Raw genomic sequence first — 27,027 nt, 5'->3', positions numbered from 1 at the left:
ATAACAACAATCAAAAGAATGGCTATCGAGGGATCACTGTATCAATATTTCGATTTATCGTGACACCCCTACTGGGTACATGTTGTTATGAGGTGATTCCCATGTTACAACATCAAGGTTTACATCGGTACATAGAGAACTAAATATTGAAATCAATAAATGATCACTCAAGATCAATGAAAAATTAACAAATAATTGAAATACACTGGATTAGGTTTACAGTCATAAAAAGCTATATGGTGGGTCAGATATGTGGCAACAGCAATATATGACAGGACCTACAATAACTGGCAGTGTACTCACGAACGTCCAGAGTTTGTCACAGTGGATTGATTGCCTTGGAGGCAGGTGCTTCACAGTGTAATATGGACTAAGATATGTTCATTGTAACATGTGATGTGCACTAAGATATCTTCATGTAACGTGTACTAAGATATGTTCATGTAACATGTACTAAGATCATGAAGATGTGTACTAAGATATGTTCATGTAACATGTACTACGATCATGAATATTTGTACCAAGATATTTTCTTGTAACCTGTCCTAAGATCAGGAAGATGTGTACTAAGATTTGTTTATGTAACATGTACTACGATCATGAATATTTGTACCAAGATATTTTCATGTAACCTGTCCTAAGATAAAGAAGATGTGTAATGATATGTGTTCATGTCATGTGACTTTCAGAGGCCGCCAGTTGTGCAATTGTCAAGTTTCTGGAAATAGAGTCTGGTGAACCTAACAGCAATGGCTGGACCCTACTGAGTGCCATCAACCTGCTGTCCATCGGCGACCAGGCCTTGATCGACTGCATGACGGCCGCCTCCCTCCCCTCCACGCTCGTCAAATGTCTATATCTCTTCTTCGACCTGCCTGCTGACACCATCAGTGACACACTAGAACCCGGTTGTGAATTCAGTCCCAAGGAGAGACGCATACTGTTACAGAAAGTGTTTGTGCAGGTAAGTGTCAGAGTGACATGGGTTAGCCGAAGCTTCAGAAGGGGATGGGGGGCACGGGTGGCCCAGTCGTCTAAGGCGCCGCGATTCGCTGTACAGAGCTGCGTCCCTTGGGCACGCCAGAAACCTATGATTGTGGGTTCGAATCCCGTTTCTCCCCAATTATGTTTCTAGGTTTGTCAGCACCATACCCATGCTCGTGGGTTTCACCGAAGTGGTAAACGTCTGAGACCTGCATCACTTCGGGCTTTCCTCCCACATTAAGCTGACACGCTGAGATATAACTGGAATACTGTTAAATGCGGCGTTAAGCCCAACTTACTCACTCACTCTCTCAGATGGGGATGTCATCATATATCCATATATCAATGTATCCATTAATTTGTTATATTGATGCTTTATGGATACAATGTGTATGTCGATACTAAAATAATAATTCACTGCCACAGAAATGTTTACATTTGTAAGATAACCCTGTTTAAGATGGACAATATAAAGGCAGAAGATTCAATTTGAAAATATAATGGATCAGTCTAGTTCATGTTTAGCATTAGTTGATAAACTGCAGGCCTGCGTCATAAATTGTATCGATACACATGCAAAGCAACTAATTCTATTATTAACTGATAAATATCGTGATGCTTTGATATATCGATTCTAAACTTTCTAATCATCCACACCCAGGCTTCAGACTAAATGTTGCAGCAAGTTGGCATCATGCACACCAAGCCTCGCTCAACAATGCTGAAAAAAGTGTTTGATTTCAGAAATGGCAAAGTGAATTATTAAAACAAGTTGAAACAAGTGGAACCTTCACCTCAAAATGATTTATTCATTTCCTTGTACAGATAATCAAAATCCCAAGAAGAGCAACAATAAGTTGATTGAATAATGAAATAATGATTATTTTTCTTTGTTTGTTTCTCCTTTCATTTTGTATTGTATGTTGTTATGAATGTGAAATGTTAGTATGCTACAAATCAACTTTTTCATTTGCTTGATAACGTTGAATTGCATTATACTATGCTAGCAAATGTATTAGAAAGGGAATAGTTGTGTTCCTAGGGATATCAAATGGATATGTGATAGATTGGCTTTGAAAAACCTTGCCTTGAAATATTCTCTGGCCAGATTTTACTCCTTATTGTGCATAACTTGTATACTATGACTGGATGTAGCAGTGTCAAGTACCCCGCTGCAGTAACTGTATCCCTGTGCTGCTATGGACTGACTGTCATTGTTTATCTTCCCGAGGCAAGGGAGTTAACTGACTTTCCAGTTTCCACCCTTGCCGAACTAGGCTGGAATTACTGGGCTTGATCGTTGCGCCACCAGTGGCTATTACCTATAATGTCCCTTCTAAGCCTCTCCTATGAACCAATCAGATTCCACCTCTCGTATCACTTGCGTTTGCTTCACACAAAATGGTGGTGCCCAGTCAGGACGATCTGATCGATAATCAAGATCTATATTGTAATAAAACGGGTCTTACATCGCGAAATGCACCAAATCACGTGAGCACCTTGATTAAAAACATGAAAGGATTTGGAAAATATCTGCTGACAACGAATTGGCGATGCACATTCTTTGCAAATCTTGCAGTGGATCAAAATCTGCACGACAGTTCACGAACTGGATTTCGATTTCGGTGCGCGATTTTGATTAGGCTATGCATAGACTCGTTAGTCCACACAAAACATAACTCCATAACACCAGCCTAGTTCGGCAAGGGTGGAAACTGGACTTTTATAGTCAGTTAACTCCTATGCCTCGGGAGGTTGTCCATGGTGTTGTCCTAATAATACCTTCTTCCTCAGCGAAGTGCATGCATCGTGATCTATCAAAGTCTGCAACGCAATCACTTCCTGAGACACCTGCCTTTAAATACGAGTACTTCTATATTAGATCATGCAACAATAGATGTTTTTTCCGTCATTGCGCTGAGTACTCTCTTGATGATTCCAACCTGATAAGTACACAGAAACTTGCTTGATTGAATAAAAGTACACATATTTGAAGGCAAGTGTTTTAGGAAGGGTATCATGTTGCAGTTGAGTTTTCGTGGGATAAGATTCATGTACATTATCAGCAGTAGAAACTAACATTTCTAGTCCTCTAGTCCTTATAATGATAACATAAAAAGATCCCTCAAAAATGGCAAATTTCTACTAGTCCTACTACCTTAACTATTGGGCAGCTTGGTTGTTATGGCAGGGTTGTTGGTGAAGTATGTTCTAAATCAGAATCTATTAGGAAAACACTATGGGACAGCCGATAGCTCTGTGTAGTAACAAGTCAATATCAACATCGTTTATAGCATGGAGTACAGAGATACAGTTACTTCAGCCCTAAGATACCCTGACATAGATGGGGGCAGTGGGGTTGTCTAGTGGTTAAAGCAGTCGCTTGTCACGCCAAAGACCCGGGTTCGATTCCCCACATGGATACAATGTGTGAAGCCCATTTCTGGTGCCGTGATATTGCTGTAATATTGCTAGAAGCGGCTTAAACCATACTCGCTCACTCACTGACATAGATGCCTACAGACTTGTGGGGACCTGGGTTAAAATAAGTCCTCTTTGTTAGTATTGCTTGTCGTAAGATGCCCTAAATTGGATTAGGTAGTCAGACATCGTGACTTGGTGGATTGCAAATATCCTGATGGCAAGCGCCTTGTTCATTATATCAACAACAGGTTTCTTTGGCCCAAATTTAGTTATTTACAAACTGATGTAATATAGCTTGAATATTGCTGTCTGCGGTGTTAAACAATAAACAAACAGTATATCCCTGCATGAGTATTGTTGCTGTGCAGGTGCTGGTGCGCTTGTGCAACCACATCTCCCCGGCTGAGGAGCTGGCGAGGAAGGATGACCTCAGTCTGCTGTTTAGTGCCATCACTAGCTGGTGTCCCTTGTCTAATGTACCCTGGAGGAAGAGCGCTGCCGAGGTGCTTGTCACGCTGTCTCGCCACGGACTTACTCACACAGTCGTCAAATACATTCATGGTACGGACCTGACGTTCTATGTAATGTACACACGGATTTGTTTTGGGAGGCTGGTATTTGGCCCCTTTTTGGCTAAAATTACGAATTGGAAACTTTCCCTATTGACTTATTAATGATGGTAATGTTTCATTTTGCAAAGGTTACATGTATTTTTCTTATAACAGGGTCAGTAAACAGTATCAGTGAATGTAAAGAGAAAGGATTTTACTACTTCTATTCAGTCTAAAATAATTACCTCTGAATGTAATAAAGTTAAGGCTATAAAGATAATATCTATTTTGGGGCAAAACATATTTTGTCCAAGCGTGCCTGCTGAAGACACATGCTTTCATATTATATATGTTGCTCATGCTATCAACAACTGGTTTATCTGTTTTCCAGAGCTTATTATTTACAAGCCCCTATCATGTACCTGGAATTGAGCTGGCTGCAGCATTAAACTTCATTGTCTCGCTCTTTTTTCAACCTTTTTTCTTATCCTGACTCATACACATGAGTGTAGAAGTATGAGTCAGAATAAGTATAAATGATATTTTTTACTTTAAACAATGCATTTTTGTTGCATGCTACAGCATGTTTCTACTTTTTGTTTGCAGACAAGGGTTGTGTTCGTCACTGTATAGAAAACATGCAGAGAGTACAAGAGTTGTCTCCCCTGGAGCTAGTGGAAATGTTTGTGACGGTGTTCTGCTTCCTGAAAGATTCCAGTGAGGTGTCACAGACCCTGCTTGATGACTTCAGGTCGTGCCAGGGATACGTGTATCTCTCCGAGTTCCTTCTCAGGTGCGTTGTGTGACTGGCACAGGGAGTACCTAAACAGGAACCTCCAAGAATATCCTAGGGAAAACTGTAAATGTGCAAGTGCAAGTCTAACCAGTTCTTTATAGCAGTCAAAATTTCAAAACATTTATTGCGCAAAAAAAAGAACATTTAACACATACCTTTAGACCACTTGTCACCTTCCAATCATGCAGGCCATCGGAAATATATCCAGTTTCCCATAGTTGAAGACAGATAAGGTTACATGGTAAAGTTGTCTTACACAATATGAATCAGTTTAAAGTAATGGGAGTTAAAGTGGCGTCAATGTACGTTACTGAAATTGGACCATGACTGTGGAATATCTGTATTTTATTTCATTATTGACATCAATATCTGTCTAACTTATTCTACTTTGACCTCAGTATTAGACGAAAAGAAATTACACAGATACATTTAATGTGTAATAAACGATTTCATAGACAAGATGTTACAAGGCTCTCAAAGATTTGAAAAGGCCTTGAGTGGTCTTATATTTCAGTCTGCTTTAGAAAAAAAGCTAAAATACCAAAATGTTTTGAAGAGCACATGGAACACTGTTATTAGAAAGATATTAAAATCAATTTGGCTCTCAGTGTAGAAACTAACAGTTTTAGTCCACTAGTCCTTATAATGATAACATATAGCAAAACCCTTAATAATAACAAATTTCTACTAGTCCTTTTGATACCTTAACTATTGGGCAGTTTGACAAGGGCTACAGGACTAGTGCCAGTTTCTAACGCAGGCTCTAATACTGTGTGATGACAACATGTAGCTAATGATTAGTTTGTAGCATGATTGATGAAGAAAATAGAGACACAAGTGTGGACTTGAATATTTTGTTACTTTATTTGTACACATACCTTTTACTCAAGTTTTGAATGAATTGTCCTGGTCTATTACTTATTCTTTCATTCTGTAATCTCCTGACATCAGACTTGAGCAAGACCCTGCGGAGGAGTCCCAACAAGCCCTGCGGAACCTGGTGCTTCTGGTGGGGTCACTTACCACGTGCGGCTACCTGGAGCTCAAGCCCAGCCAGGCCAGCTCGGGATCACTCTTCCAGATGCCAGGCTTCATTACCCCACAGCCGGCAGGGAAAGGTACGTCCGTGAAGTCACTGTGGGCACTTTATTATTTATATTATGTTGAGTGAGTTCGCTCACTCTCCTACCCAGGTAATACCTCTGCCACAGGGTGGATGAGATGTGTCTACACATTTAGATAAACATATGTCTTAAAATTGAATATCTTCTAGGACTATTGGCTTACCAAGATTTGTTTAACTTGGCTATTATGCAATTCAAATATGTTTACACCAAATGTATAAAACAAATGTTATAGAGGGGTTTACACTTTCTTTGTAAAGTATAACTTCTTGTCCTCTTTTGGGTTGAGTCCCATCCAGGATTCGAACCTACTCTCTTAGAGTGAGGCACCTATTGCCAGCACACAAAGTCAATGATCTAACCCTCTCTGGATCGGTAAAGAAAATCATCATTGATCAATCCTAATTGATCTGTCATAGAGATCAAACATTTTGCATTTGAAATATTTAATAGGTCAGTAAGCATTTGCCATTACAATCCATGATTAAATAACTGCTGCGATAATATAGCGTACGATGCTACTTTGTCTGAGTCTGGTATTCATGTTAAACTAAGCATGGTATCTCATAAAATTGGCATTAGTCCAGACTAGTACTTTGTTAGATTTATTTAATTGGAAGTGATGTTCTTGAAGTGTCTTGCTTTCATGTTACACCGTTCAATAAGGTTTTTATTAGATGGAATCTATTTTGATTGCATGGGAATGTGTTTGTATTTTATAGATATGCTGCATTTTTAAGTAGAGATTACATGGTTTAAATGTTTTCATGACAGCACAACAGTGTTATTTTCATGTCAACGTGATCATGTGTAGAGAAAAGCATCGTCCATACTTGAGCTTGCATGATGCAAAATGAATATGCTTGAATGTTGAGAAATTTTCAGTTTTGATGTGTTTGATGGAACTGCTTTATTATTTAGCAGTCAGTTAATGATATAGTATTAAAATATTATCTGTTATGTAAAAGATAAGTTGATGAATGGTTCACATTGTACATATGTTTTAAGCTGTATGTGTATACAGATTGATGAAATGCGCTAAACAATACCAGTACCAAGGCCAGATATTTTTGTTTGGGTTTACAGAATGTCGGCCCAAAATTTTAAGTCGACAGATAAAAAAAATCTAAACAACATTATTCTGATTTCATATATATATATATCAGTATATAGTATATATAGATATTCCAAATTCTTTTATTTCCTCTCGCGTTTTGTCATGATTTTTAAAAATTTTGGTTTGTCTTTGTTCATTAGGTTACCTCTTCAGTTCTATGCAGTTGTTTAGTTAATTTTGACTTCCGTTTGTTTCAGACCCAGTTTATGGCATGTTTTCTGTTAAAACATTTGATGTGTTTTATTTCACAATTTTGTTGACATTGAGTTTATTTTGTTTTGTTTGGTATTTTGACAGAGGTTCAGCTATTTTCCAGTGGTAGTAACAGTTGAGTACGCTAAACACTGTCTTTATCACGGGGACAGAGGACTAGAGTTCTTCTAATACATCTTCTAACATCTGTAATGTCAGCATGGCTTGCTACTAACAGTTCTATTTATTCTTGCTTTTTATTGTCGTTTTTTCTTCTTCAATTTTTATTGATTTTCACACTGATCAGTTTGAATTTCCTTTTATTATGTATTAAAGTTTTCATTAAAAGTGATGTCAAGTTAAAGTTGCATTTACGTTTAATCCAGTACACTGACTTTGTTTATGGGACATACATGGAGACTAAAATCAGATGTGCAACATGGCAGCAATTTATGACAAGGGCTTGTGAGGACCACCAAGTGGCTGTATTGCAGTTGGTCAGATGTTGGTTTGTCTGGCTCAGCCTGAATACAGTTATAGGGGTTCACAGGTGGCTCAGTTGTCAATGGATGTGTAATTCAGCCCCCCAGAATCCTATCATTGTGGGTTCAAAACCCAGAATCTCCCTGATTTTAAATCTTGATTAGTCACTTCAGGTTTTTCTCCCACACAATGTAACTGAAATACTGTTACAACCCATTTCACTCACAGCTATTACTGTTACACCTTGCTGGTTTGATCCCCGGCCATGTCATACCTGAGGACGTTAAAAGATGGTACTTGTTATTGCCTTGCCTGGCGCTCGGCATTTAGGGCCCCAAACAAGGACTGGTTGGTTGGTTGGAGTCAGTATTCAGTGTCTGAGTGGGGTCTTCATGTTAAACTGTGGCATGGTATCTATGGTATAGAACTATAAAAATCGGCATTAGTCCGGGCTAGTACCAGCAGTTAAAGTCACCATACATCCTCACGTCTTTGATTCAAACATGGGCAGCCAGGTAGCCTAGTGGTTAAAGCGTTCACTCCTCATGCTGAAGACCTGGGTTGAATTCCCAACATGCGTACAATGTGTGAAGCCCATTTCTAGTGTTCCCTGCTGTGATATTGCGGGAATGTTGCTAAAAGTGGCGTAAAACCATACTCACTCACTCACTTTGATACACCCTTAAAAAAATGTAAAATATTGTCCCAACCTACTCATTTTCATTTGTACGGGTGCTGAATAATGAAACTATGTATATCTTTTTCTTTTGCATGATTATGTACCAGTACATTGTATTACATAGTCAGGCCACATTATGAATAGACTTTGTTTCGGGCAACCCACCCACTCCTGAACGTTTTTTGACTGCTTTGGTTTTTAATATTGACACCATCCACCCATCCCCAACCCCATAAATGAGCATGTCGATCTGTTCATCTGTAATCATGTAATTGTCTGGACGAAAAAACTGCCTACATATCTTCATATAACTTTGCCACTTTTGGCAATATTCTTTATTATGGCCTTATATTATGTATATAATGGTACATTGTCTTGTATGATGGTTTGCTGCATGTTTGTGTGAGCTTGTCCTACTTTATTACTTGTAGTTAGTAGATAGTTGCACAGTCCATGTGACTTTCACTAGTCTTGCTTCATCAGTCTAATTCCACTGTAATGGGGATAACTTTGTGTCATTTCTTTTAGAATTGTGGAAGGCTGTGCTTATCACTCTCAAGGCCAAGGTTCAATTCCCACATGGACACCATGAAACCCATTCTTGGTGTTGAGTGCTATGGATTGAATAGTGCTAAAAACTACATACAACATAAACTTACTATCTCACTCACCTCCTGGCAACATGTTTGGGTCACAATGTGGTGATAATCAATGCAGCACAGTACACAGCAAGGAAACACTTGCCTCATGACCACAGCCAGAAACATAATCCCTTTGCAAATTTATGTATATTGATTTATATGGCTTGTGACAGTTTTGTTTAACTGTGTAAGTCATCCATACAACATCTGTTGTTGACCTCACCGTTGCTCGAGTAAACTGATACATTATGCATAATAACAATGTGTACATTTATGTACTAGTACTTTATCATAATGTAGAAAGCATACACTGAAAACTAAAAAATCAGTTTTTATTTCTTTTTATCAGCACATTCTGAATATATTTGTTAAATTTGACAAATATAACAAGTATATGTTGTATCTTTCCATGTACATTCTCCCAAGGTAAATCAGTCTTTCTGTGCATTTACTTGTTATGGTCTGTTGCTTGTCCATTTAGCTGCATATCCAAGTAGCAATCGTTTAGAAGCAAGAGCATACAGTGTCTTCCTCTCGAAAAAACCTGTGAAGATCCGGGGTAGAATAGATCTTCAGCAACCCATGCTTGCTGTAAAAGGCGACTATGCTTGTCGTAAGAGGTGATTAACATGATCGGGTGGTCAGGCTCGCTGACTTGGTTGATGCATGTCTTTGTATCCCAATTTCGTGGATTGATACTCATGATGTGAGTCATGGATTGTCTGGTCCAGACTTGATTATTTACAGACCGCTGTCATGTAGCTGGAATTTTGCTGAGTGCGGCGTTAAACAACAAACAAAATTCTTCCCAAAATGATAGTAAGGAACAATGAAAAGTAACAGTGTGTATTGGACCTACTTTAACAAATAACTTGACCTGGAGAACAGACTGAGGTGCATGGGTAGTAGGATATGATGTAGATATTATGGATGTAGTAGATGTTGCGGATGTAGTAGATATTGTGGATGTTGTGGTTGAAGTAGATATTGTGTATTGCGTAGATGTAGCTTTCTTTGCCTGATACGTGTAGTGTGGAAGTCGTGCTGTGTCTGTAAGATGATGACAATGTGTTACAAGAACACATGATCAGCTTGATGGTGCCAGGTTTTCTAAGAGGAAGTTTGTGTTTCAGGTGTCAGTGTCCGCAACCTACATGCTTTCCAAGTATTACAGTCAGTATTCCTCAAGGTGAGCAAGGTCGATGTCTCGTGCAAAACTCAAATGTGACATTCACACTGGATTCAGCTTATGTGAGGACTTTGAACTCAATACTGGGTATTCTTCAAATTTTGTGTCCTCCAGACCTGGTGGGGGCACGGGTGGCCCAGTTGTCTAAGGCACTGCAGTTTGCTGTGCAGAGTTGCATCCCTTGGGCACGCTAGAAACCTACGGTTGTGGGTTCGAATGCCTGTTCGCCCCGATTATGTTTCTAGGTTTGTCAGCACCATACCCGTGCTCGTGGGTTTCACCGAAGCGGTAAATGTCTGAGACCTGCATCACTTCGGGCTTTCCTCCCACATTAAGCTGACACACTGTGATATAACTGGAATACTGTTAAAAGCGGCGTTAAACCCAACTCACTCACTCACTCACTCCAGACCTGGTTGTCAACAGTAAAGGCTGTGAGCCAGCTCTGCTGTTTGTTGACAGAGATGTAGGGTAGGAGCATTCCTTAAATAAACCCTCGTCTATCTTGGCTCCTGCCTGAATGAGACACGAGTTCTTTGAATGACATTTACCAGTTGGATATTTTACTAATGACTCGATAGTATGGATCATGTGCTCTTGTTGATTCCAGGCCCAGACGAGTCAGCTGTGCAGCACCATCCTCGACGTCATCAGCAGCATCTATCACCAGGACAACGCCAACTACTTCATCCTTGAACCACAGCACACACTCTCTCAGTTTGCAGAGAAAATCTATCTTAAACCCAACGATATACAGGCATGTGAATATTTGTTTTCTTAAAAGACAAGTGACATTGTTGAAATTGGAGAATACTTAATAAGAATCTGTGACTGTGTCTTTTTACATTTGCAACTTTTGTCTGTTTCAGAACAAATTCTTTGAGCTGATGGAGTTCATTGTGTTTAATCTGAACTTTGTTCCCTGCAAGGAACTCATCAGCCTCAGCATACTCATCAAATCACAACAGTAAGTACTTCTAGAGCACTTGGCCTTATCACACTTCCTCATGGCATGTGGGGCGGTCGGATAGCCTAGTGGTTAAAGCGTTTGCTCGTCATGCCGAAGACCCAAGTTCGATTCCCAACATGGGTACAATGTGTGAAGCCCATTTCTGGTGTCCCCCGCCTTGATATTGCTGGAATATTGCTTAAAGGGCGTAAAATCTCTCTCTCTCTCTCTCTCTCACTCACTCACTCACTCACTCACTCACTCACTCACTCACTCACTCACTCACTCACTCACTCACTCACTCACTCACTCACTCACTCACTCACTCACTCACTCACTCATGGCATGTGTGTTGAATGTGGGAGGAACACCTGTAGTGATGCAAGTCAAATCTGGCATGTGTAAGGGATGTAACTCTGCATAGTGACTTAGTTGATTGGGTGTCATTGTATGTTGACGGAATGGATCGTTGCTCACAATATCAATCACTGTATTGTATGGTTCTTTACAGGTTCTCATTGTGTAGCTGGATTATTGCTGAGTGTGGCATTAAACAACAAACATTTAACTGAATCAACTACCTCAGTCACCTCCAATTACATATTTCGAAAGTGAACTTTTAATGGTGATTTACGAAAAAAAGAAAACCCGAAGTGATTGTAAGGAGGCCACAATCTTGATTTCCAAAACCTGTATCTTTTTTCATTTTGATCTGGAATCGTGAATATCTCTCAGCCATTGTCACCCAGAGTAGAGCATGTTATCTGACTGACTTCCATCACCACTGTTGCAGTTCCATAGAGTGCAGCATCCTGTGCATGAAGACTCTGCTGAAGATCCTGCGCTACCACAGCACCTACAGGGATGTGTTCCGTGAGGTGGGCATGCTGGAGGTGATGGTCACCTGTCTGTACAGATACGCAGCACTCCTCAAGGAGCCACAGAGTGACTCAGGTGAGCTGCCCTCTGCCAGTCAGATCCTTAGTTAGGTGCATCTAAATCCAGTGACCGCCTCCGTGGCCAAAAGGGTTATTTAGAACCATTGTTCAGTTTGAATTATGACAAGAGGATGTTTGTATTTTGGGATGTAGTAATTAAATTTTTTAATGTGAAGTTAACATGTTATCCAGCTTTTCCATTGGAAAATCGACTTTCATAAGGGTATGAACGACACAATTTGATGTTCATACTGTTTTCACGAGACCATATTCTTGAAATGACGTAAACACTGACAGACTACTTGCACATTCCTGGGTAAACATGAAGTCACACGTACTTGGCCTAAATAAAATTGTGTATAGTTCTACATCCATCGAGGTAAAAAATAGTGATATTAAAAATTATAAGAATTAACTTTCACTTCGTGTGAGTTCATTGGAGTATGAACCTTTATAGAATAAGGGCCAAACTGTATGACGCAAGCTCCGACATTCATACAGTTTGGCCCTCATTCTATAAAGGTTCATACTCCAATGAACTCACACAAAGTGAAAGTCAATTCTTAATTGGTGTCATGATGCCCGAGTGAAAATACAGTATATCATTGTAAACATTGCTGACAAGATACAGCCTGAAACATGTTCTGGCAACTGTAACTGAACATTGATGTATTGACGAGCAGTAGGATACATGGTGATAGCTGTAATGGTACAAAATGCTGTTTCATGACAGCCAAATTAAACTTGCAGTTAACATGATGAAATAAAAAGCCATGTGCTGGTAGCTTTTCTTCAAAAAATGTTGGCCTTGTACTTCTAAAGGTCCCAGGTTGAAATCCCGCATGAGCAGCTCTTTGGATGTGCAGGATCTGCAGTGTTCAAAATTATGAATAAGTCAAGAGTTCCTTGTCATTACTCAAATGTTAAAAGTGAAATATGAAGGAGATCCCTAGATTCAAATACCATAGAAGACCTCAAGGAGCCCTGGACAGTTTTGAACACTGGTTTGTCAAAGAAATCCAAATCAGTACTCGTATGTGTGTGTTGTAGCAGTAGATTCAGAGAAGACCTCAAGGGGCCCTGGACAACTTTGCACACTGGTTTGTCTAAGAAATCTAAAGCAGTACTCGTATGTGTGTGTTGTAGCAGTAGATTCAGAGACGACCTCTAGGAGCCCTAACAACTTTGAACACTGGTTTGTGTAACAAATGTAAATCTGTATTTGTGTGTGTGTGTGTTGCAGCAGTGGGCGGGGATGGTGGGAAGATCCCGGAGGAGCAGCAGGAGCTGGGGCACCACGTGATGGAGGCGCTGGCCGTGCTGCTGTGTGGCAACTCCAGCAATGCCAGTCAGTAACACCACAACTCCCCTTTAGCAATTTGTTGGAATCCATTTACTGTCCTGTTCCTATTTCAACGGGATTAATAGTTGGTTTAATTATGCAGATAGTTTTCCATGTTCAACTTTGTTATTTTTTCGGTTTGTTCAAGACATATAAAGCCTACATGAGTCCACATGTTGCGAATAGAGTTTACTGATATCACAGAATGGAGATGTTTTTAAAAATTTTAATTTATATGTATCATTTACTTGCATTACTAATTTGGAGTAATTAACTGACTTAGACAAGAGATATTCTTGCTAACATGGCTCTTTAACTTATCTCTAAAAACTGTCATGATTTACCAAGACTTAATATACTGCACAAAAGAGGTTTAAGACCATCTGATGTCATGGCGTGACAGATTATCCATAGCAATATGAAAGAATCGAGTGGTCCTTAACTTCTTTTGAGTAGTATATTTTCAGTTTGTTCTGGCATAAATGGCATATGTTTGCATTAAAGAGACCCAGGTACTGAAGTCATGCTGGTTGCAGTAAGAGGAATCAAGGAATCAATGTACGATGATTCATTGGTGTACCTTATAGGAAGACTTGTGTAGGTACAGTTCTGTATCATGTGTGGTGTTTGTCAACAACTGTCCTTACTAGTGTGTTGTGCGTGTGACCAGGTGTGTTCCGAGAGTGTGGAGGAGCTCGTTGTGCACACAACATGGTGCCATACCTGGGCTGTCGACAGTTGGCTCTCAACATCGTACAGCAGCTGGTGCTGTCACCTGGTGGCGACGATGACATGGGAACTCTCCTGGGTCTCATGCCCACGGCACCTGTCACCGACCTGGAACTCAAGACTCACATTCTCAAGGTAGGAATAATGAGATCTCATTATGTCAGAATCCATTCTGTCAAGAACCCATGTTTGTCTCAGAGACAACTAGCGGGATCGGGTTGTCAGCCTCTCTAATATCCCAATTACATAGATCGATGCTCATGATGTCAAACATTGGATTGTCTTTACGTTAAATCATGTGAAAACTTCTTGACTGTAAATTTTTCAAAGCCGGTTCCAAAGGAAAAGTTAGCTGTAGGCACAAGTACTAAATAATTTATTTTAGGAAGTGTATTGTCTTGTTGCGACAATATATTTCGTTATCTAGCGTCACATGAAAACTAGAGATGCACCGGTGCTCTGATGTATTGTTTCATCCCTACTGTTTATAGCAGGTTATCTGACATGTTTCATAGACTTCGCATGCTTGGGGAGCAAGATCAATAATAACTGTCTTACTGCCTTAGCCAAACCCAGGCAAGTGACAGGTCTTTGAATGAAGTTTGTACGTTGGAAACAAGATGCTGTTGTCATGGTCATTGTATACTTTCAGGGGCTTGTTACATGAGAGTTTTTCCATCTGTTTTCAGTCTCTGTTGAATGTACTGCGAGAGAGTCACCGAACTCGGACAGTGTTCCGTAAAGTAGGCGGCTTCGTGTACGTCATGTCCGTGCTGGTGTCCATGGAGGGCTGCCTGGCTGACCCACCCAGGGCACCCTGGGATATGGGTATGTATGTCCTCTGTGAGCAAACTTTCAGTAGTCCTAACATGCCAAAGTCTCAAATCGTCTGAATTGTACTGTTGTCATCACTTTTCATTTTGTTTTTCAGTCCCCAGGAAGGACATACTTACCATGCTACGGACAGTATTCAGCACTCTTACTGTTGCCATGAGATACGAACCAGCCAATGCAAAGTTCTTTGCTTCAGAGGTATAAGAAATTATATTTGTTTTGAAACTCTTAGCCATAACATGTACACACTTAATCATTGATATCTATTTTTTTAAACTTTAAATCACCTGACAGAAAGTCAATCTCATTAAAACCAGGTAGAATTGGTCTTCAGCAACTCATTGCTCACTGATATGGTTGGTGCATGTCATCGATCCTAATTGTGGGATCGATGCTTATGATGTCAATCACTGGATTGTCTGGTCCATACTCGATTATTTACAGACCGCCGTCATATAGCTGGAATATTGCTGATTGCGGCGTTAAACAACAAACAAACAAAGTTACATACTGATGCTTAGACTATTGCATTAAATACACACTGTAAATGATATCCCTATGTGCCTCTGCGGTAAAGTGTGAATATGGCACAGTAAAAGTTGTGTCTAGCACAATAGAATGCAACACCTTTTCATTTATACAACCTTTGCTAGCCTGAGTTTTTCTGTGTTGCAGGTGAGGTATGACAGTCTGACAGAGGCCATTCGATTGCTAGGCTGCTTCTCAAACACCATAGACATCCAACCTGCTCCTGAGGATCTGAAACCTAGTGAAAACCTGGACCATCTCCACGACTTCTTCTGCCACACCAAGGATGACAAGTAGGTGTTTTCTTAGTATGTGTTGTGTTCATTTAGAATGAACACAATTTAGGTTTGTATGACACTGTCATCATAGGTACCTTCCTTGTATCACTAACACCTTGCTGAACCATTGCCATGGTGGATGAGTTAGGCCCTGATGATACAAGGAAAATCTACATTGTGAGAAGGGTTGTAGTAGTACCAGTACTGCAATAGTATATCGATTTATGATTGTTGATGAATTTGCGCCCATGCAAATCGTTCAGCCAATCCTGCGGCATGAAGAGGACAGTTTGAGGGTGAACCATATATTACGCTGCAGTGTATACTCAAATATTTATGTTTTGCTCAACTTTTTTGGTTCAGTGTATTACATGTTACCATGGTTATTTCGTTGAAATGTTGGTGATTCGACTGCCATGTCTTCTGAGCAGTAGATAACTTGTACTGTCATGTTTTCAGATTGCAGAAGCCGGTACCAATCATACTGCTGTCAGCGATCCTGATGATCCGATACCTGTATGACATGGCTCTCGATGCCTTTGACAGGTAGAGACACCTAGTGATCATCCTCTCCATAAGTTCATGAGTTACTGTAGCGACACTCTGTTATCCAGTATAATTCCTGGAGATGTGTGTATGTTGGAGAAGGAATATAGTCTTCAATCTGAGGCAAATGACACCACATTAATTCTGCTATTATGACATAGAAAACATAAAGCCTATAGACATGACCTAAGAGAGGAGTTCAAAAGTTTTGTGTCTGATAAGAATGTTAATTCCTTAAGTTTGGGGATGTGATAGGGGGATGATGGGATGATATGCCAGTTTCCAACTTGTCAGAAGATTTATAGTTCAAGTCAATAAGTTAAAGCTGTAATTGCCTTGTTCTACTCTGAAAAACAAATCTTTTTTGTATTATTAAAACGAGTTGAGTGAAAAAGAAGTCATGCCATGCTCAAAAACTCTGTTGCATGATCAGCTTTATGAATTGCTTCTTGCATATATAGGATGTCAACATCTTCATAGTTAATGTTCTTGGACTATATTTTTAAACTTAAGGAAATAAATGTTTTTTACAAAACACTGAACTATTGATCCAATTCTTCTGCCAAACTATTATTTGCATTATCTACTTATTGCAGTAAGTTAAATAATCTTTATAGATATTTGAGGTTTTGTTTGCATGTAGATTTTAATACAAACGTAAACATTAGAGAAAATGCAATAATTGGAATGAATAATCTTTGAGGTTGCAAAAAACAAAATTTTAATAGCACTGAAGTTGGTCTTACCCTAGACTTTACTATGACTCCAGACCAATGCCCAACCAAGTGAAGGCTGACTCCCCTTCATTGAGGAAACACACATCCTCTGTGTCCGATGAGTCTCAGATAAACCAGGCTGCTCTGAAACCGAAGCGAGGGAGCACGGGAAGTATGTCCCTCAATCTAACCAGCCCCTCGGACCTCATCGTCGTACATGCGGGTGCCGTCCTGTCCATGTTCCACCTCCTGCCTGCAATCGAGCTGTTATCTGATATTCAGGTAATCAGGTTTAATATTGTATTCAAGATTATTGCACAAATATTAAGACATGCATTCATGTGTGTGAAGATGCTTGTCTGGACTAATGGCATTTTATTGCACTAGCCTACTGAGATCCATACTGTAGTTAAACATGGGTACCCCACTCAGTATACTGACTCCGAGCCAAGCAGTCACCCCTTAATGCCGAGCGCCAGACAGGGTAACCACAAGTACCATCTTTTAACGTCTATTGGTATGACATGGCTGGAGTTCAAACCACCAACATTCTGTTCTCTGGGCAGATGCTCTATCCACTTGACCCCAGAGATGGTCAGGAAGAATAACCATCGGGGAACATTGTGGGATCCATCCTACCCTGTCAGGGTAACATGCCAAGCAATCAACAAAGTCATCAAGCCTGACCATCAATTCCTGGCTGAATTCATACAGTCATTACAATGAGGGTGTACACTAAAGGCGTTATTGGCATGATTTTGCTTGTAGTTTTGTATACTTGTCCTTTAAATCAAATGTTCACCATCTTTACAGACTTCCCTTGACCTGCGGCTGTTTGTTGGTGACACCCTGAAGACCCTGCTTCGTACTGAACGTAACCAACAGGTGATGTGTGATGGGCGCTTCCCCCACGAGTTGTTGAGCCATGGCAGTGTGGCCCTCGCTGATGAGTCCCACCCACTCCACCCCTACCTACAGTACATGTTCGAGAGACTGGCCTCACAGTCACTCACACCCAGAGATCTACGGTGAGTACATGCATTTCCAGGTTTACAGTTAATTCAAGACAATAATTGAGTACAGAAATAATAGTAAATTATTGTTGTGATTGGTTTCTTAGGCAGTTGGATTGTAATGATATATACTTGATATATTAGGCTTGAGAATTAGAAATAGTTTGGTTCTAAGGCACTGTCAACAGTAGTAGAGATATCCAACATTAAATGTTCCATTTTCATTTTAACGCTTTGTATTGTCATTGCCTGTGAATAATGTTTTTCTTTTCAGCCTCAGTAACTGACTACTCCGGTGGGGAGGTGATAGGAGTGGTGTATTTTTAAAAAGGAGATTGTTCCAGAATATATTTGAACAAGACAATTTGGCCTCATACTCTCATACTGTTCCATTGATGACAAGAAAAACTGAAAAAGACACATTTTCAGAGAGGAAATCTGTATATTAAAGCAGTGACATAAAATTGTAGACATGCATTCCTTTTGACATTTTATGAGAGCTTATAAGTGACACAGCAAGTAGTTTTGTGATGCATCTTTTGATGCATATTTCAGCTACTTGATCTTTTGTTACAAAACTTTAACAAGTAACACACCTTTTTATCTTGTTTGACCCATCTTGGTTCTTTGGCTCTCACTGATACATTTATGGGTGTACGCAGTTCTCTTAGCAGAGTTGCAGCCTTAGTCATACCAGAATCCTAGATTCTCTCTGATTATGATTCTTTGTTTGTCAGCATAGGCCATGCTCATGATTGGTAAATGTCCAGAACTGCTATCACTTTGGCTTTCCCTGAAGTGATATGCAGTGATGTAATTGATAAACTGTCCACAGCTCACTCACTGATATACATGTGATCTACTGCAGAGACTTCATGAGGTTGGGCTCCCCTCTCAGCTGCCGAGCAGTTGAAGACACGGCCCAGCTGGACACATGTGCCTGGCACGATGCTGAGATAGTGTCCCACTCCGTCAACATGGAGGACAAGAAAGCCACTGTGGAGATCGAGAAGAAACTCAAGTCTGCTGGTCAGACTGTCCCTCTCACTCGAGTCAAGTGTCTGGTTTCCATGACAACACCCAGAGATGCCAGGATGCATGGGGCAACGGTGACTCCTGCCTTCGTAGAGTTTGACATGAATGCGGAAGGGTTTGCCTGCCTGTACCTGCCCAGCATTGCCCCCCAAGGCCCACCCACACCCTCCGTTGTAGGGGGAGTGGTCGGCACCTCGGAGCCCGTTGTCATTGGCGGAGTGGGCACAGGTAATTAAACAATCATGCACATGTGACAACTCCTTTGATAGGCAGTTTGTATTGTGCTGATACTGTATCCTCTGTCCAAGTTGCTGCATTGCTCTGTGCACAGTTGGGTCCCACAGTCTCACCAGGATCTGCTGGTCTTGGGTTCAGATCCTAGACATGTCTTGATTATGATCCTTGGTCTGTCAACGTTATATTTTTAGCCTGTACTCTTAGGCCCCACCGAATTAGAAAACAATCTGGGTTAGAATTGTCTTCAGCACCCATGCTTGTCGTAAGAGGCTACTAATGGGATGGGGTGATCAGGCTTGCTTACTTGGTTGATGCATGTCATCGTTGATGCTTATGATGTCAATCACTAGATTGTCTGGTCCAGACTTGATTATGTACAGATCGCTGTCGACAACAAATCAAAGTGTGGTAAACATCTAAAATCTGCATCACTTGGGGCATTCCTCCCACATTAGGCTGACATGCTGTGATAGGGGATAATACTCAAAATCGTTATTCCAACTTGTTCATTCACTGTTAACCATTCTGGCAGTTAAGAGTAAATGCTGACATGTTCGCTTGTCAGTGTCTATTATGGTGCATGTATTTCTTCAGTACTAATTGATCACTCTTCTTTCATTCAGTGATTTACTCTTTGATAAATGTTTGAATTTCAAATTATTTAAGGAAATGTGTAAATTTAAATACTTTCTAGTTAAATGATCGCATTAATTAGTTTCAGGAATAATTTTATAACAAGCAATATGTTAAAAGACATCAGGAAAATAACTTGTGTATGTTTATCAGTGACTTAATTTCAGTTATTGATGCCTTTTAGAAGTGCATCTCTTTTCGATGAATAAGAAACAGACATGCCTTCTCCAAAATCTTCTCTTCATAGTTTTGATGTGCTGACTTGTATGGAAATGATGTCGTCGCTATGATCGTGTCTAATCTATGTGTCCAGGTGAGCGGGTGTTCCCTCCCCAGTCCGGCCTGACCTACTCCACGTGGTTCTGTGTGGACAAGTTCAGCACCGTGGCCCAGGACGCCCACCCTGTGCGCCTCCTCACCGTAGTCCGCAACCTGCAGGGGCGGGACGAGAATCTCATTTGCCTGAGCGTCACGCTAGCATCCCGGGACAGAGCTCTTATTGTGGCCACACAGGAAACTTACATGCCTAACTCTGGTTTGTTTTTGCATCTTTACTTTTAAACCCCAAATTGGCCCTGAACAGGTCCTAACACTCTATTGCTTGTCACTTCTGGTTAGAATAGGTCCCCAGCACTCTGGGTTAGAATAGGTCCCCAGCAATCTGGGTTAGAATAGGTCCCCAGGACACTATTGCTTGTCACTCCATGGGGACCTTGTATAGAAAAGGTCCCCAGCACTTTTGCTTGTTACTCCACAGGGACCTTGGTTAGAATAGGTCCCCAGCACTGTTGCTTGTCACGCAATGGGGACATGGGTTAGAATAGGTCCCAAGCAATCTGGGTTAGAATAGGTCCCCAGGACACTATTGCTTGTCACTCCATGGGGACCTTGTATAGAAAAGGTCCCCAGCACTTTTGCTTGTTACTCCACAGGGACCTTGGTTAGAATAGGTCCCCAGCACTGTTGCTTGTCACTCCATGGGGACATGGGTTAGAATAGGTCCCAAGCAATCTGGGTTAGAATAGGTCCCAAGGACACTATTGCTTGTCACTCCATGGGGACCTGGGTTAGAATAGGTCCCCAGTACTATTGCTTGTCACTCCATGGGGACCTGGGATAGAATAGGTCACCTGCACTATTGCTTGTCACTCCATGGGGACATGGGTTAGAATAGGTCCCCCACACTCTATTGCTTGTCACTCCATGGGGACCAGGGTTAGAATAGGTACCCAGCACTCTGGGTTAGAAAAGGTCCCCAGCCCTCTATTCACCCCATGGGACCTGGGTAGAGTAGGTCCTCAGCACTCTATTGCTTGTCACCCCATGGGTGCAGACCCACGTCTCCTACTCCACTCATATGGCATTACATTCTGTCAACTTGATTAGAACAAACAAGAAAATCAAGTCTGTACTCATCTACTGACTAGGAGTTTTCACTCATATTTTTGTAAACCAAGAACAAAAAGTCTGCCCTTTTTTTCCTGAGAGCCACTGACTATTCATGACTGGCTGCTGGGGTGACGACAGTGTTGTTGTGGTTTCAGTGAGTGGGTGTGAGCAGGAACAGGAGCCTACCCTGAATGACAACACTGTGAGGTTCTGGTGCCCCGAGCTCACACAGGAAGGACAGTGGCACCACCTGGTGTTGATCTTCCACCGAGCTGGCATCATGAAGAACAGCAGCGTCAGCCTCTTTGTGGATGGAGAACATGTACAGACTCAGAAGGTGGGTCAGGAACACTGCTTGGGACCATTAGACTTTCTTACATTGATGTTGTAATTGGAACATACTGGAATTAATACACTTTTTGATTATGCATAATATCTTTGATGATTTGACTTTGAGTCTGTGCGTGGTCTAGTGGAAGGGTGTCCGCCTTGAGAGCAGAAAGTATGTGGTTCGATCCCTGGCCGCGTCATACCAAAAGACGTTAAAAGATGGTCCTTTTTGTTGCCCTGCCTGGCACTCGGCCTTAAGGGGCTAAAACAAGAACCGGTCGGTTGGAGTCAGTATGCTGTGTCTGAGTAGAGTATTCATGTTAAACTATATCATGGTATCTCAGTGGGCCAGCACTATAAAATAGGTGTTAGTCTGAATTAGAACAAGCAGCCACTCACATGTGCATGCACATCGCTGAATAAGTGCGATAATCTTGGACGCGACATAAAACCCCATCTCACGTCACCTTTGAGTCTGTGATTCTTGGCTGCATTGCTACATATTGGAGATTTAGTGTCTTTAACATTCATTAACATTCATTAACAGTCATTAACCGTCATTAAAAGTCTCCCGTTGCACTACAGTTAGAGCATGCAGAAGAGACAAAACATTCCAGCAGTCTTCCGTTGATGTGTTCCTCGGTTATGCTCCAAACAGTTCATGCTGTAATGTCTGATTTCCTACAGCTTCATTACATCTCCCCCAACCTGGGCGGAGGGGGAACTGCCAGCCCAACAGCCTTCACTTCCGTGTTCGCCTACATCGGAACTCCCCCACAGCTGAGACGGAACTCCCGCCTGACCTTCAGACAGGGACCATGCCACCTCCTTGAGGACATTGTGTCGTCGTCTACCATTCAGAACATCTACAACCTCGGTCCAACATACATTGGCAGCTTTCAGGCTCCTGTTCTTGGTATGCTAGTCACAGTATTCAAAAGTTTGTTATTGGTTGATTTGAGAATGACAAGCAAAACAGTTTTGGGGGAAGTGGTCATACACTACTTTGATTTACAAATAATGCAATTTACCCTAAAAGGCTTTTCCAGTTGTTGACTTCATCTTCATTGTCAGCATGTGCCTTCTTCTTTAACATGGCTTTTCAAAGTTTTGTACAAACTTTACATATAAGTGAATGTGGAATAATCTGAATATATGTATGTGGAGGGCTTCTCAATGGGTGGAGGGGTGGTCAGGTAGCCTAGTGGTTAAAGCGTTTGCTCGTCACATCGAAGACCCAGGCTCGATTCCCGACATGGGTACAATGTTTGAAGCCCATTTCTGGTGTCCCCTGCCGTGATATTGCTGGAATATTGCTAAAAGCGACGGAAGACCATGCTCACCATGTTTCTGTCAATATTAGGAACTGTGTTCAGGGAAGTGTATTCTTACTGTTTCAGAAGATGGAGAAGTTTCTGGACCATTCATAGCTGAAGAGAAGGTGATGTTTGAAGTTCACGCTCATGCTATGTCACAAATGACCATCGCGAAGATCAGGAAAGTCTACAACAAAGTAGACAGCAAGTCCATTGCCAAACAGGTATGCAGCAATCCGTTTCTTTACATTGTTTGCTAGGTTTTACCATCTTCCCGAAGCAAGAGAGTTAGCTGACTATAAAAGTACAGTTTCCACCCTTGGCGAACTTGGCAGGAATACTGGGCTCGATCATAGCGCCACCAGAGGCTATTACCAGTTATGTCCCTTCTAAGCCTCTCCTATGGACCAATCAGATCCACCTCTCGTAGCACTTGCATTTGCTTCACACAAAATGGTGGCGCCCAGTCAGGATCAATAATCAAGATCTATATTGTGATAAAACGGGTCTTACATCGTGAAATGCATCAAATCACGTGAGCACCTTGATTATAATCATGATAAGATTTGGAAAATATCTGCTGCCAACGAGTTGGCGGTGCACATGCTTTGCAAATCCTGCAATCGACCGAAATCTGCACGACAATTTATGAACCGGATTTCGATTTCTGTGCGCGATTTTGATTGGAATATGCATAGACTCGTTAGTCCAGCCAAAATTTAACTCCATAATACCAGCCTAGTTCGGCAAGGGTAGAAACTATACTTTTATAGTCAGTTAACACTCTTGCCTCGGGAAGATGGGTTTTACAGGTTCCCATTAGGTACGTGACTTTTACAGTTTCCTGCTAGCTACATGACATTTATAGTCTCCCGTACCAGATAATAACAGTTCATAACATGTACGTTCAGTACTACTTAAACAGGCACTGAATGACCTTGCAAGTCTGGACCTTGCTAGTCTGGAAACCCTGACATTGGACAATTGCTGCTGAGAATATTTAGATACAAAGGGACATTACTCATTACCCACAATTCTTTAAATGTGTTAATACGGACAATTTCTCTAGGAACTGCACTGTCTGGATTAACAGAGTCTGATTGTACATTACATAGTCTATGAGATACTTAAGAAGTGTTTTTTTATTCCAGCTTGCTATGTCAGCCCATGAAAACGCAACACCGATCAGGATCCTCCACAATGCATCTGGACACCTGGCGGGACCAGCTCGCAGTTTAGGGGCCATCCTCATGGGCTATCTTGGTAGGATATGTAAACACATATGGGTTCCAGGCTTTGCTGGAAGGCACAACCCACTGATATCAGTGTCGGTTATCCAGTAATGTCATTAACCTTATTGAAGTAACCTTGCGGGGATTCTGGGTATAGATTGGTCCCCAGCAACCTATGCTGGTTGTAAGAGGAGACGTGATGGATTGGATGGTCAGGCGTTAACGTCTGATAGTTACTAAGGGACTGACCATTTAATATTTTTTTTGTATCACAGAATATATTTTGGTGATTGCTTCAGCAGTTCAAGAGATAATGTTTTGTCTCTGTTCAGGGGAGCCCACCCTGAGGGAAAACTATTTTGTTTGCTGTTTTTTCAGGTACAAATTATTTGTTGAGAAAAGCACCCCTCATTGTTATGAAATGGTTGGCCCCTTAGGGTAAATGATTCACTCACTAGCTCACTAGTTCTACACAGTGTATTTAACTCTCAAAGATGGTGATTTTGATGAAGGCACTTCAATTTTGTAGGTGTCCGCACGTTCTGTCCTCGTCCTGTTGCCAAAATGTTGGACAATGTTGGAGGCACCTCAGCCCTGCTGGGCCTGATCGCCATGGCAACTGATGTTGAGGGCCTGTATGCTGCGGTGAAGGCGCTGGTATGCGTGGTCCGGAGCAACAAGTCGGCCATGTGGGACATGGACAGGATCCGAGGCTATCAGGTAGTGACAGCGTTTCTGTTTGTATTCAAGGGAAACACTTTGAGGAGTAAGTTGGATAAGGCAAGCGATGTGGACACCCAGCCGTACCGTGCTTCATGGTACACAACAGTGTCAGGCAAGAAGTGTAGGACATATCTTCCTGGATATGAAGACTATGACTGAAGCAATGAGAGGATTCTAGAAATGTTTAAACTATGAGATATTAACAGAAATTTGAACAGGCTGAGAGTTTCTTGTATTTTCGATCTGTGGTATAGGACTTTATATTGAGCAGTTAGTTATGAGCTGTTACATAGAGAAATGATGAAATAGGTAGGACTTCTCAAGCCATTATAGTCATGTGAAAAAATTGAGTGTTCTTTAATTTGTTTTGAGTAGTATATATACTAAAAGACATGTACCGACAATTCATTAAATGAGCGAGTGAGTTTGGTTTTACGCCGCTTTTAGCAATATTCCAGCATATCACGGCTGGGGACACCAGAAATGGTCTTCTCACATTGTGCCTATGTCGGGAATCGAACTTGGGTCTTCGGTGTGACGAGGGAACACTTTAACCACTAGGCTACCCTGCTCCTCATTCATTTAGAAATTTGTTACTGGTAATCTGGAGTATTTTTCAGGGTTTTGGAAGTACAGGGTTTCACTGTATTTTGAAATACTCAGTGTGTGGCTGACAAAAGCATTTGAAACACTGGTGAAATATATGGATTGATGTGATGACATATTTCAAAGAGAAGCCGATATAAAATTCTGTCCTGTTTGTAATAAGCATGTATGTCGTCTGGAATGATCAGCCTGCATACCGTACTTGCACTGTAGATGCTGGCCATGCTGTACAAGAAGAAGCGTCACCTCCTCAACAGCCACATCCTACATCTCACCTTCTCATTGGTGGGTACTGTTGACAGTGGAAGAGAGAGCTCCGCCATACCCAACCAGACGTCGTTTGAAGACTTGCTCTGCGATCTCGAGGTCAGTAAATACTATGTGAGAACAACTGCAGAAATATCTTAGGATAAAGAAAATAACAGTCTTGGTTCTCAGGCACTGCCCACATCATCATAAAGTTCATTGCACGTGTCGTTTTTGTTTCCATTTTCATTTTTTTGTGCATTGTGTTTAAGTATTAGGATTTTTATATTTTTTTGAAAATGGAAATAAAAACAAAATGTGCAGCAGACTTTGTGATGATGCGGGTGACGCCTGAGAACCAAGACTATTATTGTTTTTAGCCTTAGTATGGTTGAAACTGAATTAGATTTTGGTAGAGTGGAAATAAAAGATGTAAAACTAAACTGAGATAGTTTTAGTTCTCATACTCTGCATACAGCATTATTTTTCTGTCATCATACCTAAAAAATGACTTTTTTCTGACAAATTGTTTTGTACTAATTTAGTTATTTCGGCTAAATCCAATGTGAAAAGTGGTCATATCATTGGTATCAGGTAGACACGAGCTAACTAAGAGATGTATTTATTTACAAATCCATCAATGTTATTGTAAAAAAACAGCACCAAGTTATATGAATATATTGTGTCAAATAAAGCTTATTGAGAAAGTATGAGTAATGTGAATGTACTTAGGATTCCTGCGTCATGTGAAATCCTGTGTCTGTGTTGCAGGTGTGGCACGAAGCTCCAGGGGATCTACAGAGATCTCTCTTTGAGCACTTCTTTGAGCTGTTAACAGAATCTAGGTAAGACAAAGTCATATAAAGTTTTTGAAAGGCATTTAGAAGTGTTACACAAAAGGAAGAGATATTATTGATATCAACTTCTTTATTATGAGGAACACAACGTTTTTACTTACTCCTTCATCTGGTGAATAAAATCAATATATCAACACAAACACTCAACATATCAACAAAAACACTCTATATATCAACACAAACATTTTCATGTCAAAATTCCAAAATGAACGCTCCAATGTCAAGTTATCAATGCGGTCTGGATTCATGCATAAACACTTAAATGCAAAATGGCATCCTTTGACGTAAACCATAAATTTTTTAAAAAGTCTGTCGAAGATAGAAACTATGACTTTGTCAGTTCTCGTGTCGATATATTGAGTGTTTGTGT

General features: G+C 40.9%; 1 protein-coding gene across 1 annotated transcript in view; it reads left to right on the top strand.

Moving 5' to 3' along the window:
* Positions 1–27,027, top strand: part of LOC139469866 (WD repeat and FYVE domain-containing protein 3-like) — an 88,839-nt gene that overhangs the window by 17,397 nt on the left and 44,415 nt on the right. The window contains exons 4-29 of the mRNA XM_071252181.1: positions 690–964; positions 3,777–3,969; positions 4,566–4,752; positions 5,707–5,873; positions 7,294–7,323; positions 10,125–10,180; positions 10,791–10,937; positions 11,050–11,147; positions 11,923–12,083; positions 13,311–13,415; positions 14,080–14,273; positions 14,828–14,966; positions 15,070–15,170; positions 15,648–15,793; positions 16,238–16,324; positions 17,094–17,322; positions 17,854–18,068; positions 18,922–19,316; positions 20,272–20,493; positions 21,503–21,684; positions 22,365–22,593; positions 23,078–23,217; positions 24,145–24,256; positions 24,755–24,945; positions 25,768–25,920; positions 26,572–26,645. Of these exons, the coding sequence (XP_071108282.1) occupies positions 690–964; positions 3,777–3,969; positions 4,566–4,752; positions 5,707–5,873; positions 7,294–7,323; positions 10,125–10,180; positions 10,791–10,937; positions 11,050–11,147; positions 11,923–12,083; positions 13,311–13,415; positions 14,080–14,273; positions 14,828–14,966; positions 15,070–15,170; positions 15,648–15,793; positions 16,238–16,324; positions 17,094–17,322; positions 17,854–18,068; positions 18,922–19,316; positions 20,272–20,493; positions 21,503–21,684; positions 22,365–22,593; positions 23,078–23,217; positions 24,145–24,256; positions 24,755–24,945; positions 25,768–25,920; positions 26,572–26,645 (4,228 nt within the window). The remainder of the gene's footprint in view (positions 1–689; positions 965–3,776; positions 3,970–4,565; positions 4,753–5,706; positions 5,874–7,293; positions 7,324–10,124; positions 10,181–10,790; positions 10,938–11,049; positions 11,148–11,922; positions 12,084–13,310; positions 13,416–14,079; positions 14,274–14,827; positions 14,967–15,069; positions 15,171–15,647; positions 15,794–16,237; positions 16,325–17,093; positions 17,323–17,853; positions 18,069–18,921; positions 19,317–20,271; positions 20,494–21,502; positions 21,685–22,364; positions 22,594–23,077; positions 23,218–24,144; positions 24,257–24,754; positions 24,946–25,767; positions 25,921–26,571; positions 26,646–27,027) is intronic.

The sequence above is a fragment of the Haliotis cracherodii genome, unplaced genomic scaffold, assembly GCF_022045235.1.
Source record: "Haliotis cracherodii isolate W230 unplaced genomic scaffold, xgHalCrac1.p SCAF_2, whole genome shotgun sequence".
NCBI lineage: Eukaryota > Metazoa > Mollusca > Gastropoda > Lepetellida > Haliotidae > Haliotis > Haliotis cracherodii.
Note: the sequence above shows the minus strand (reverse complement) of the source record. Positions and strands in the feature narration are given on the sequence as shown.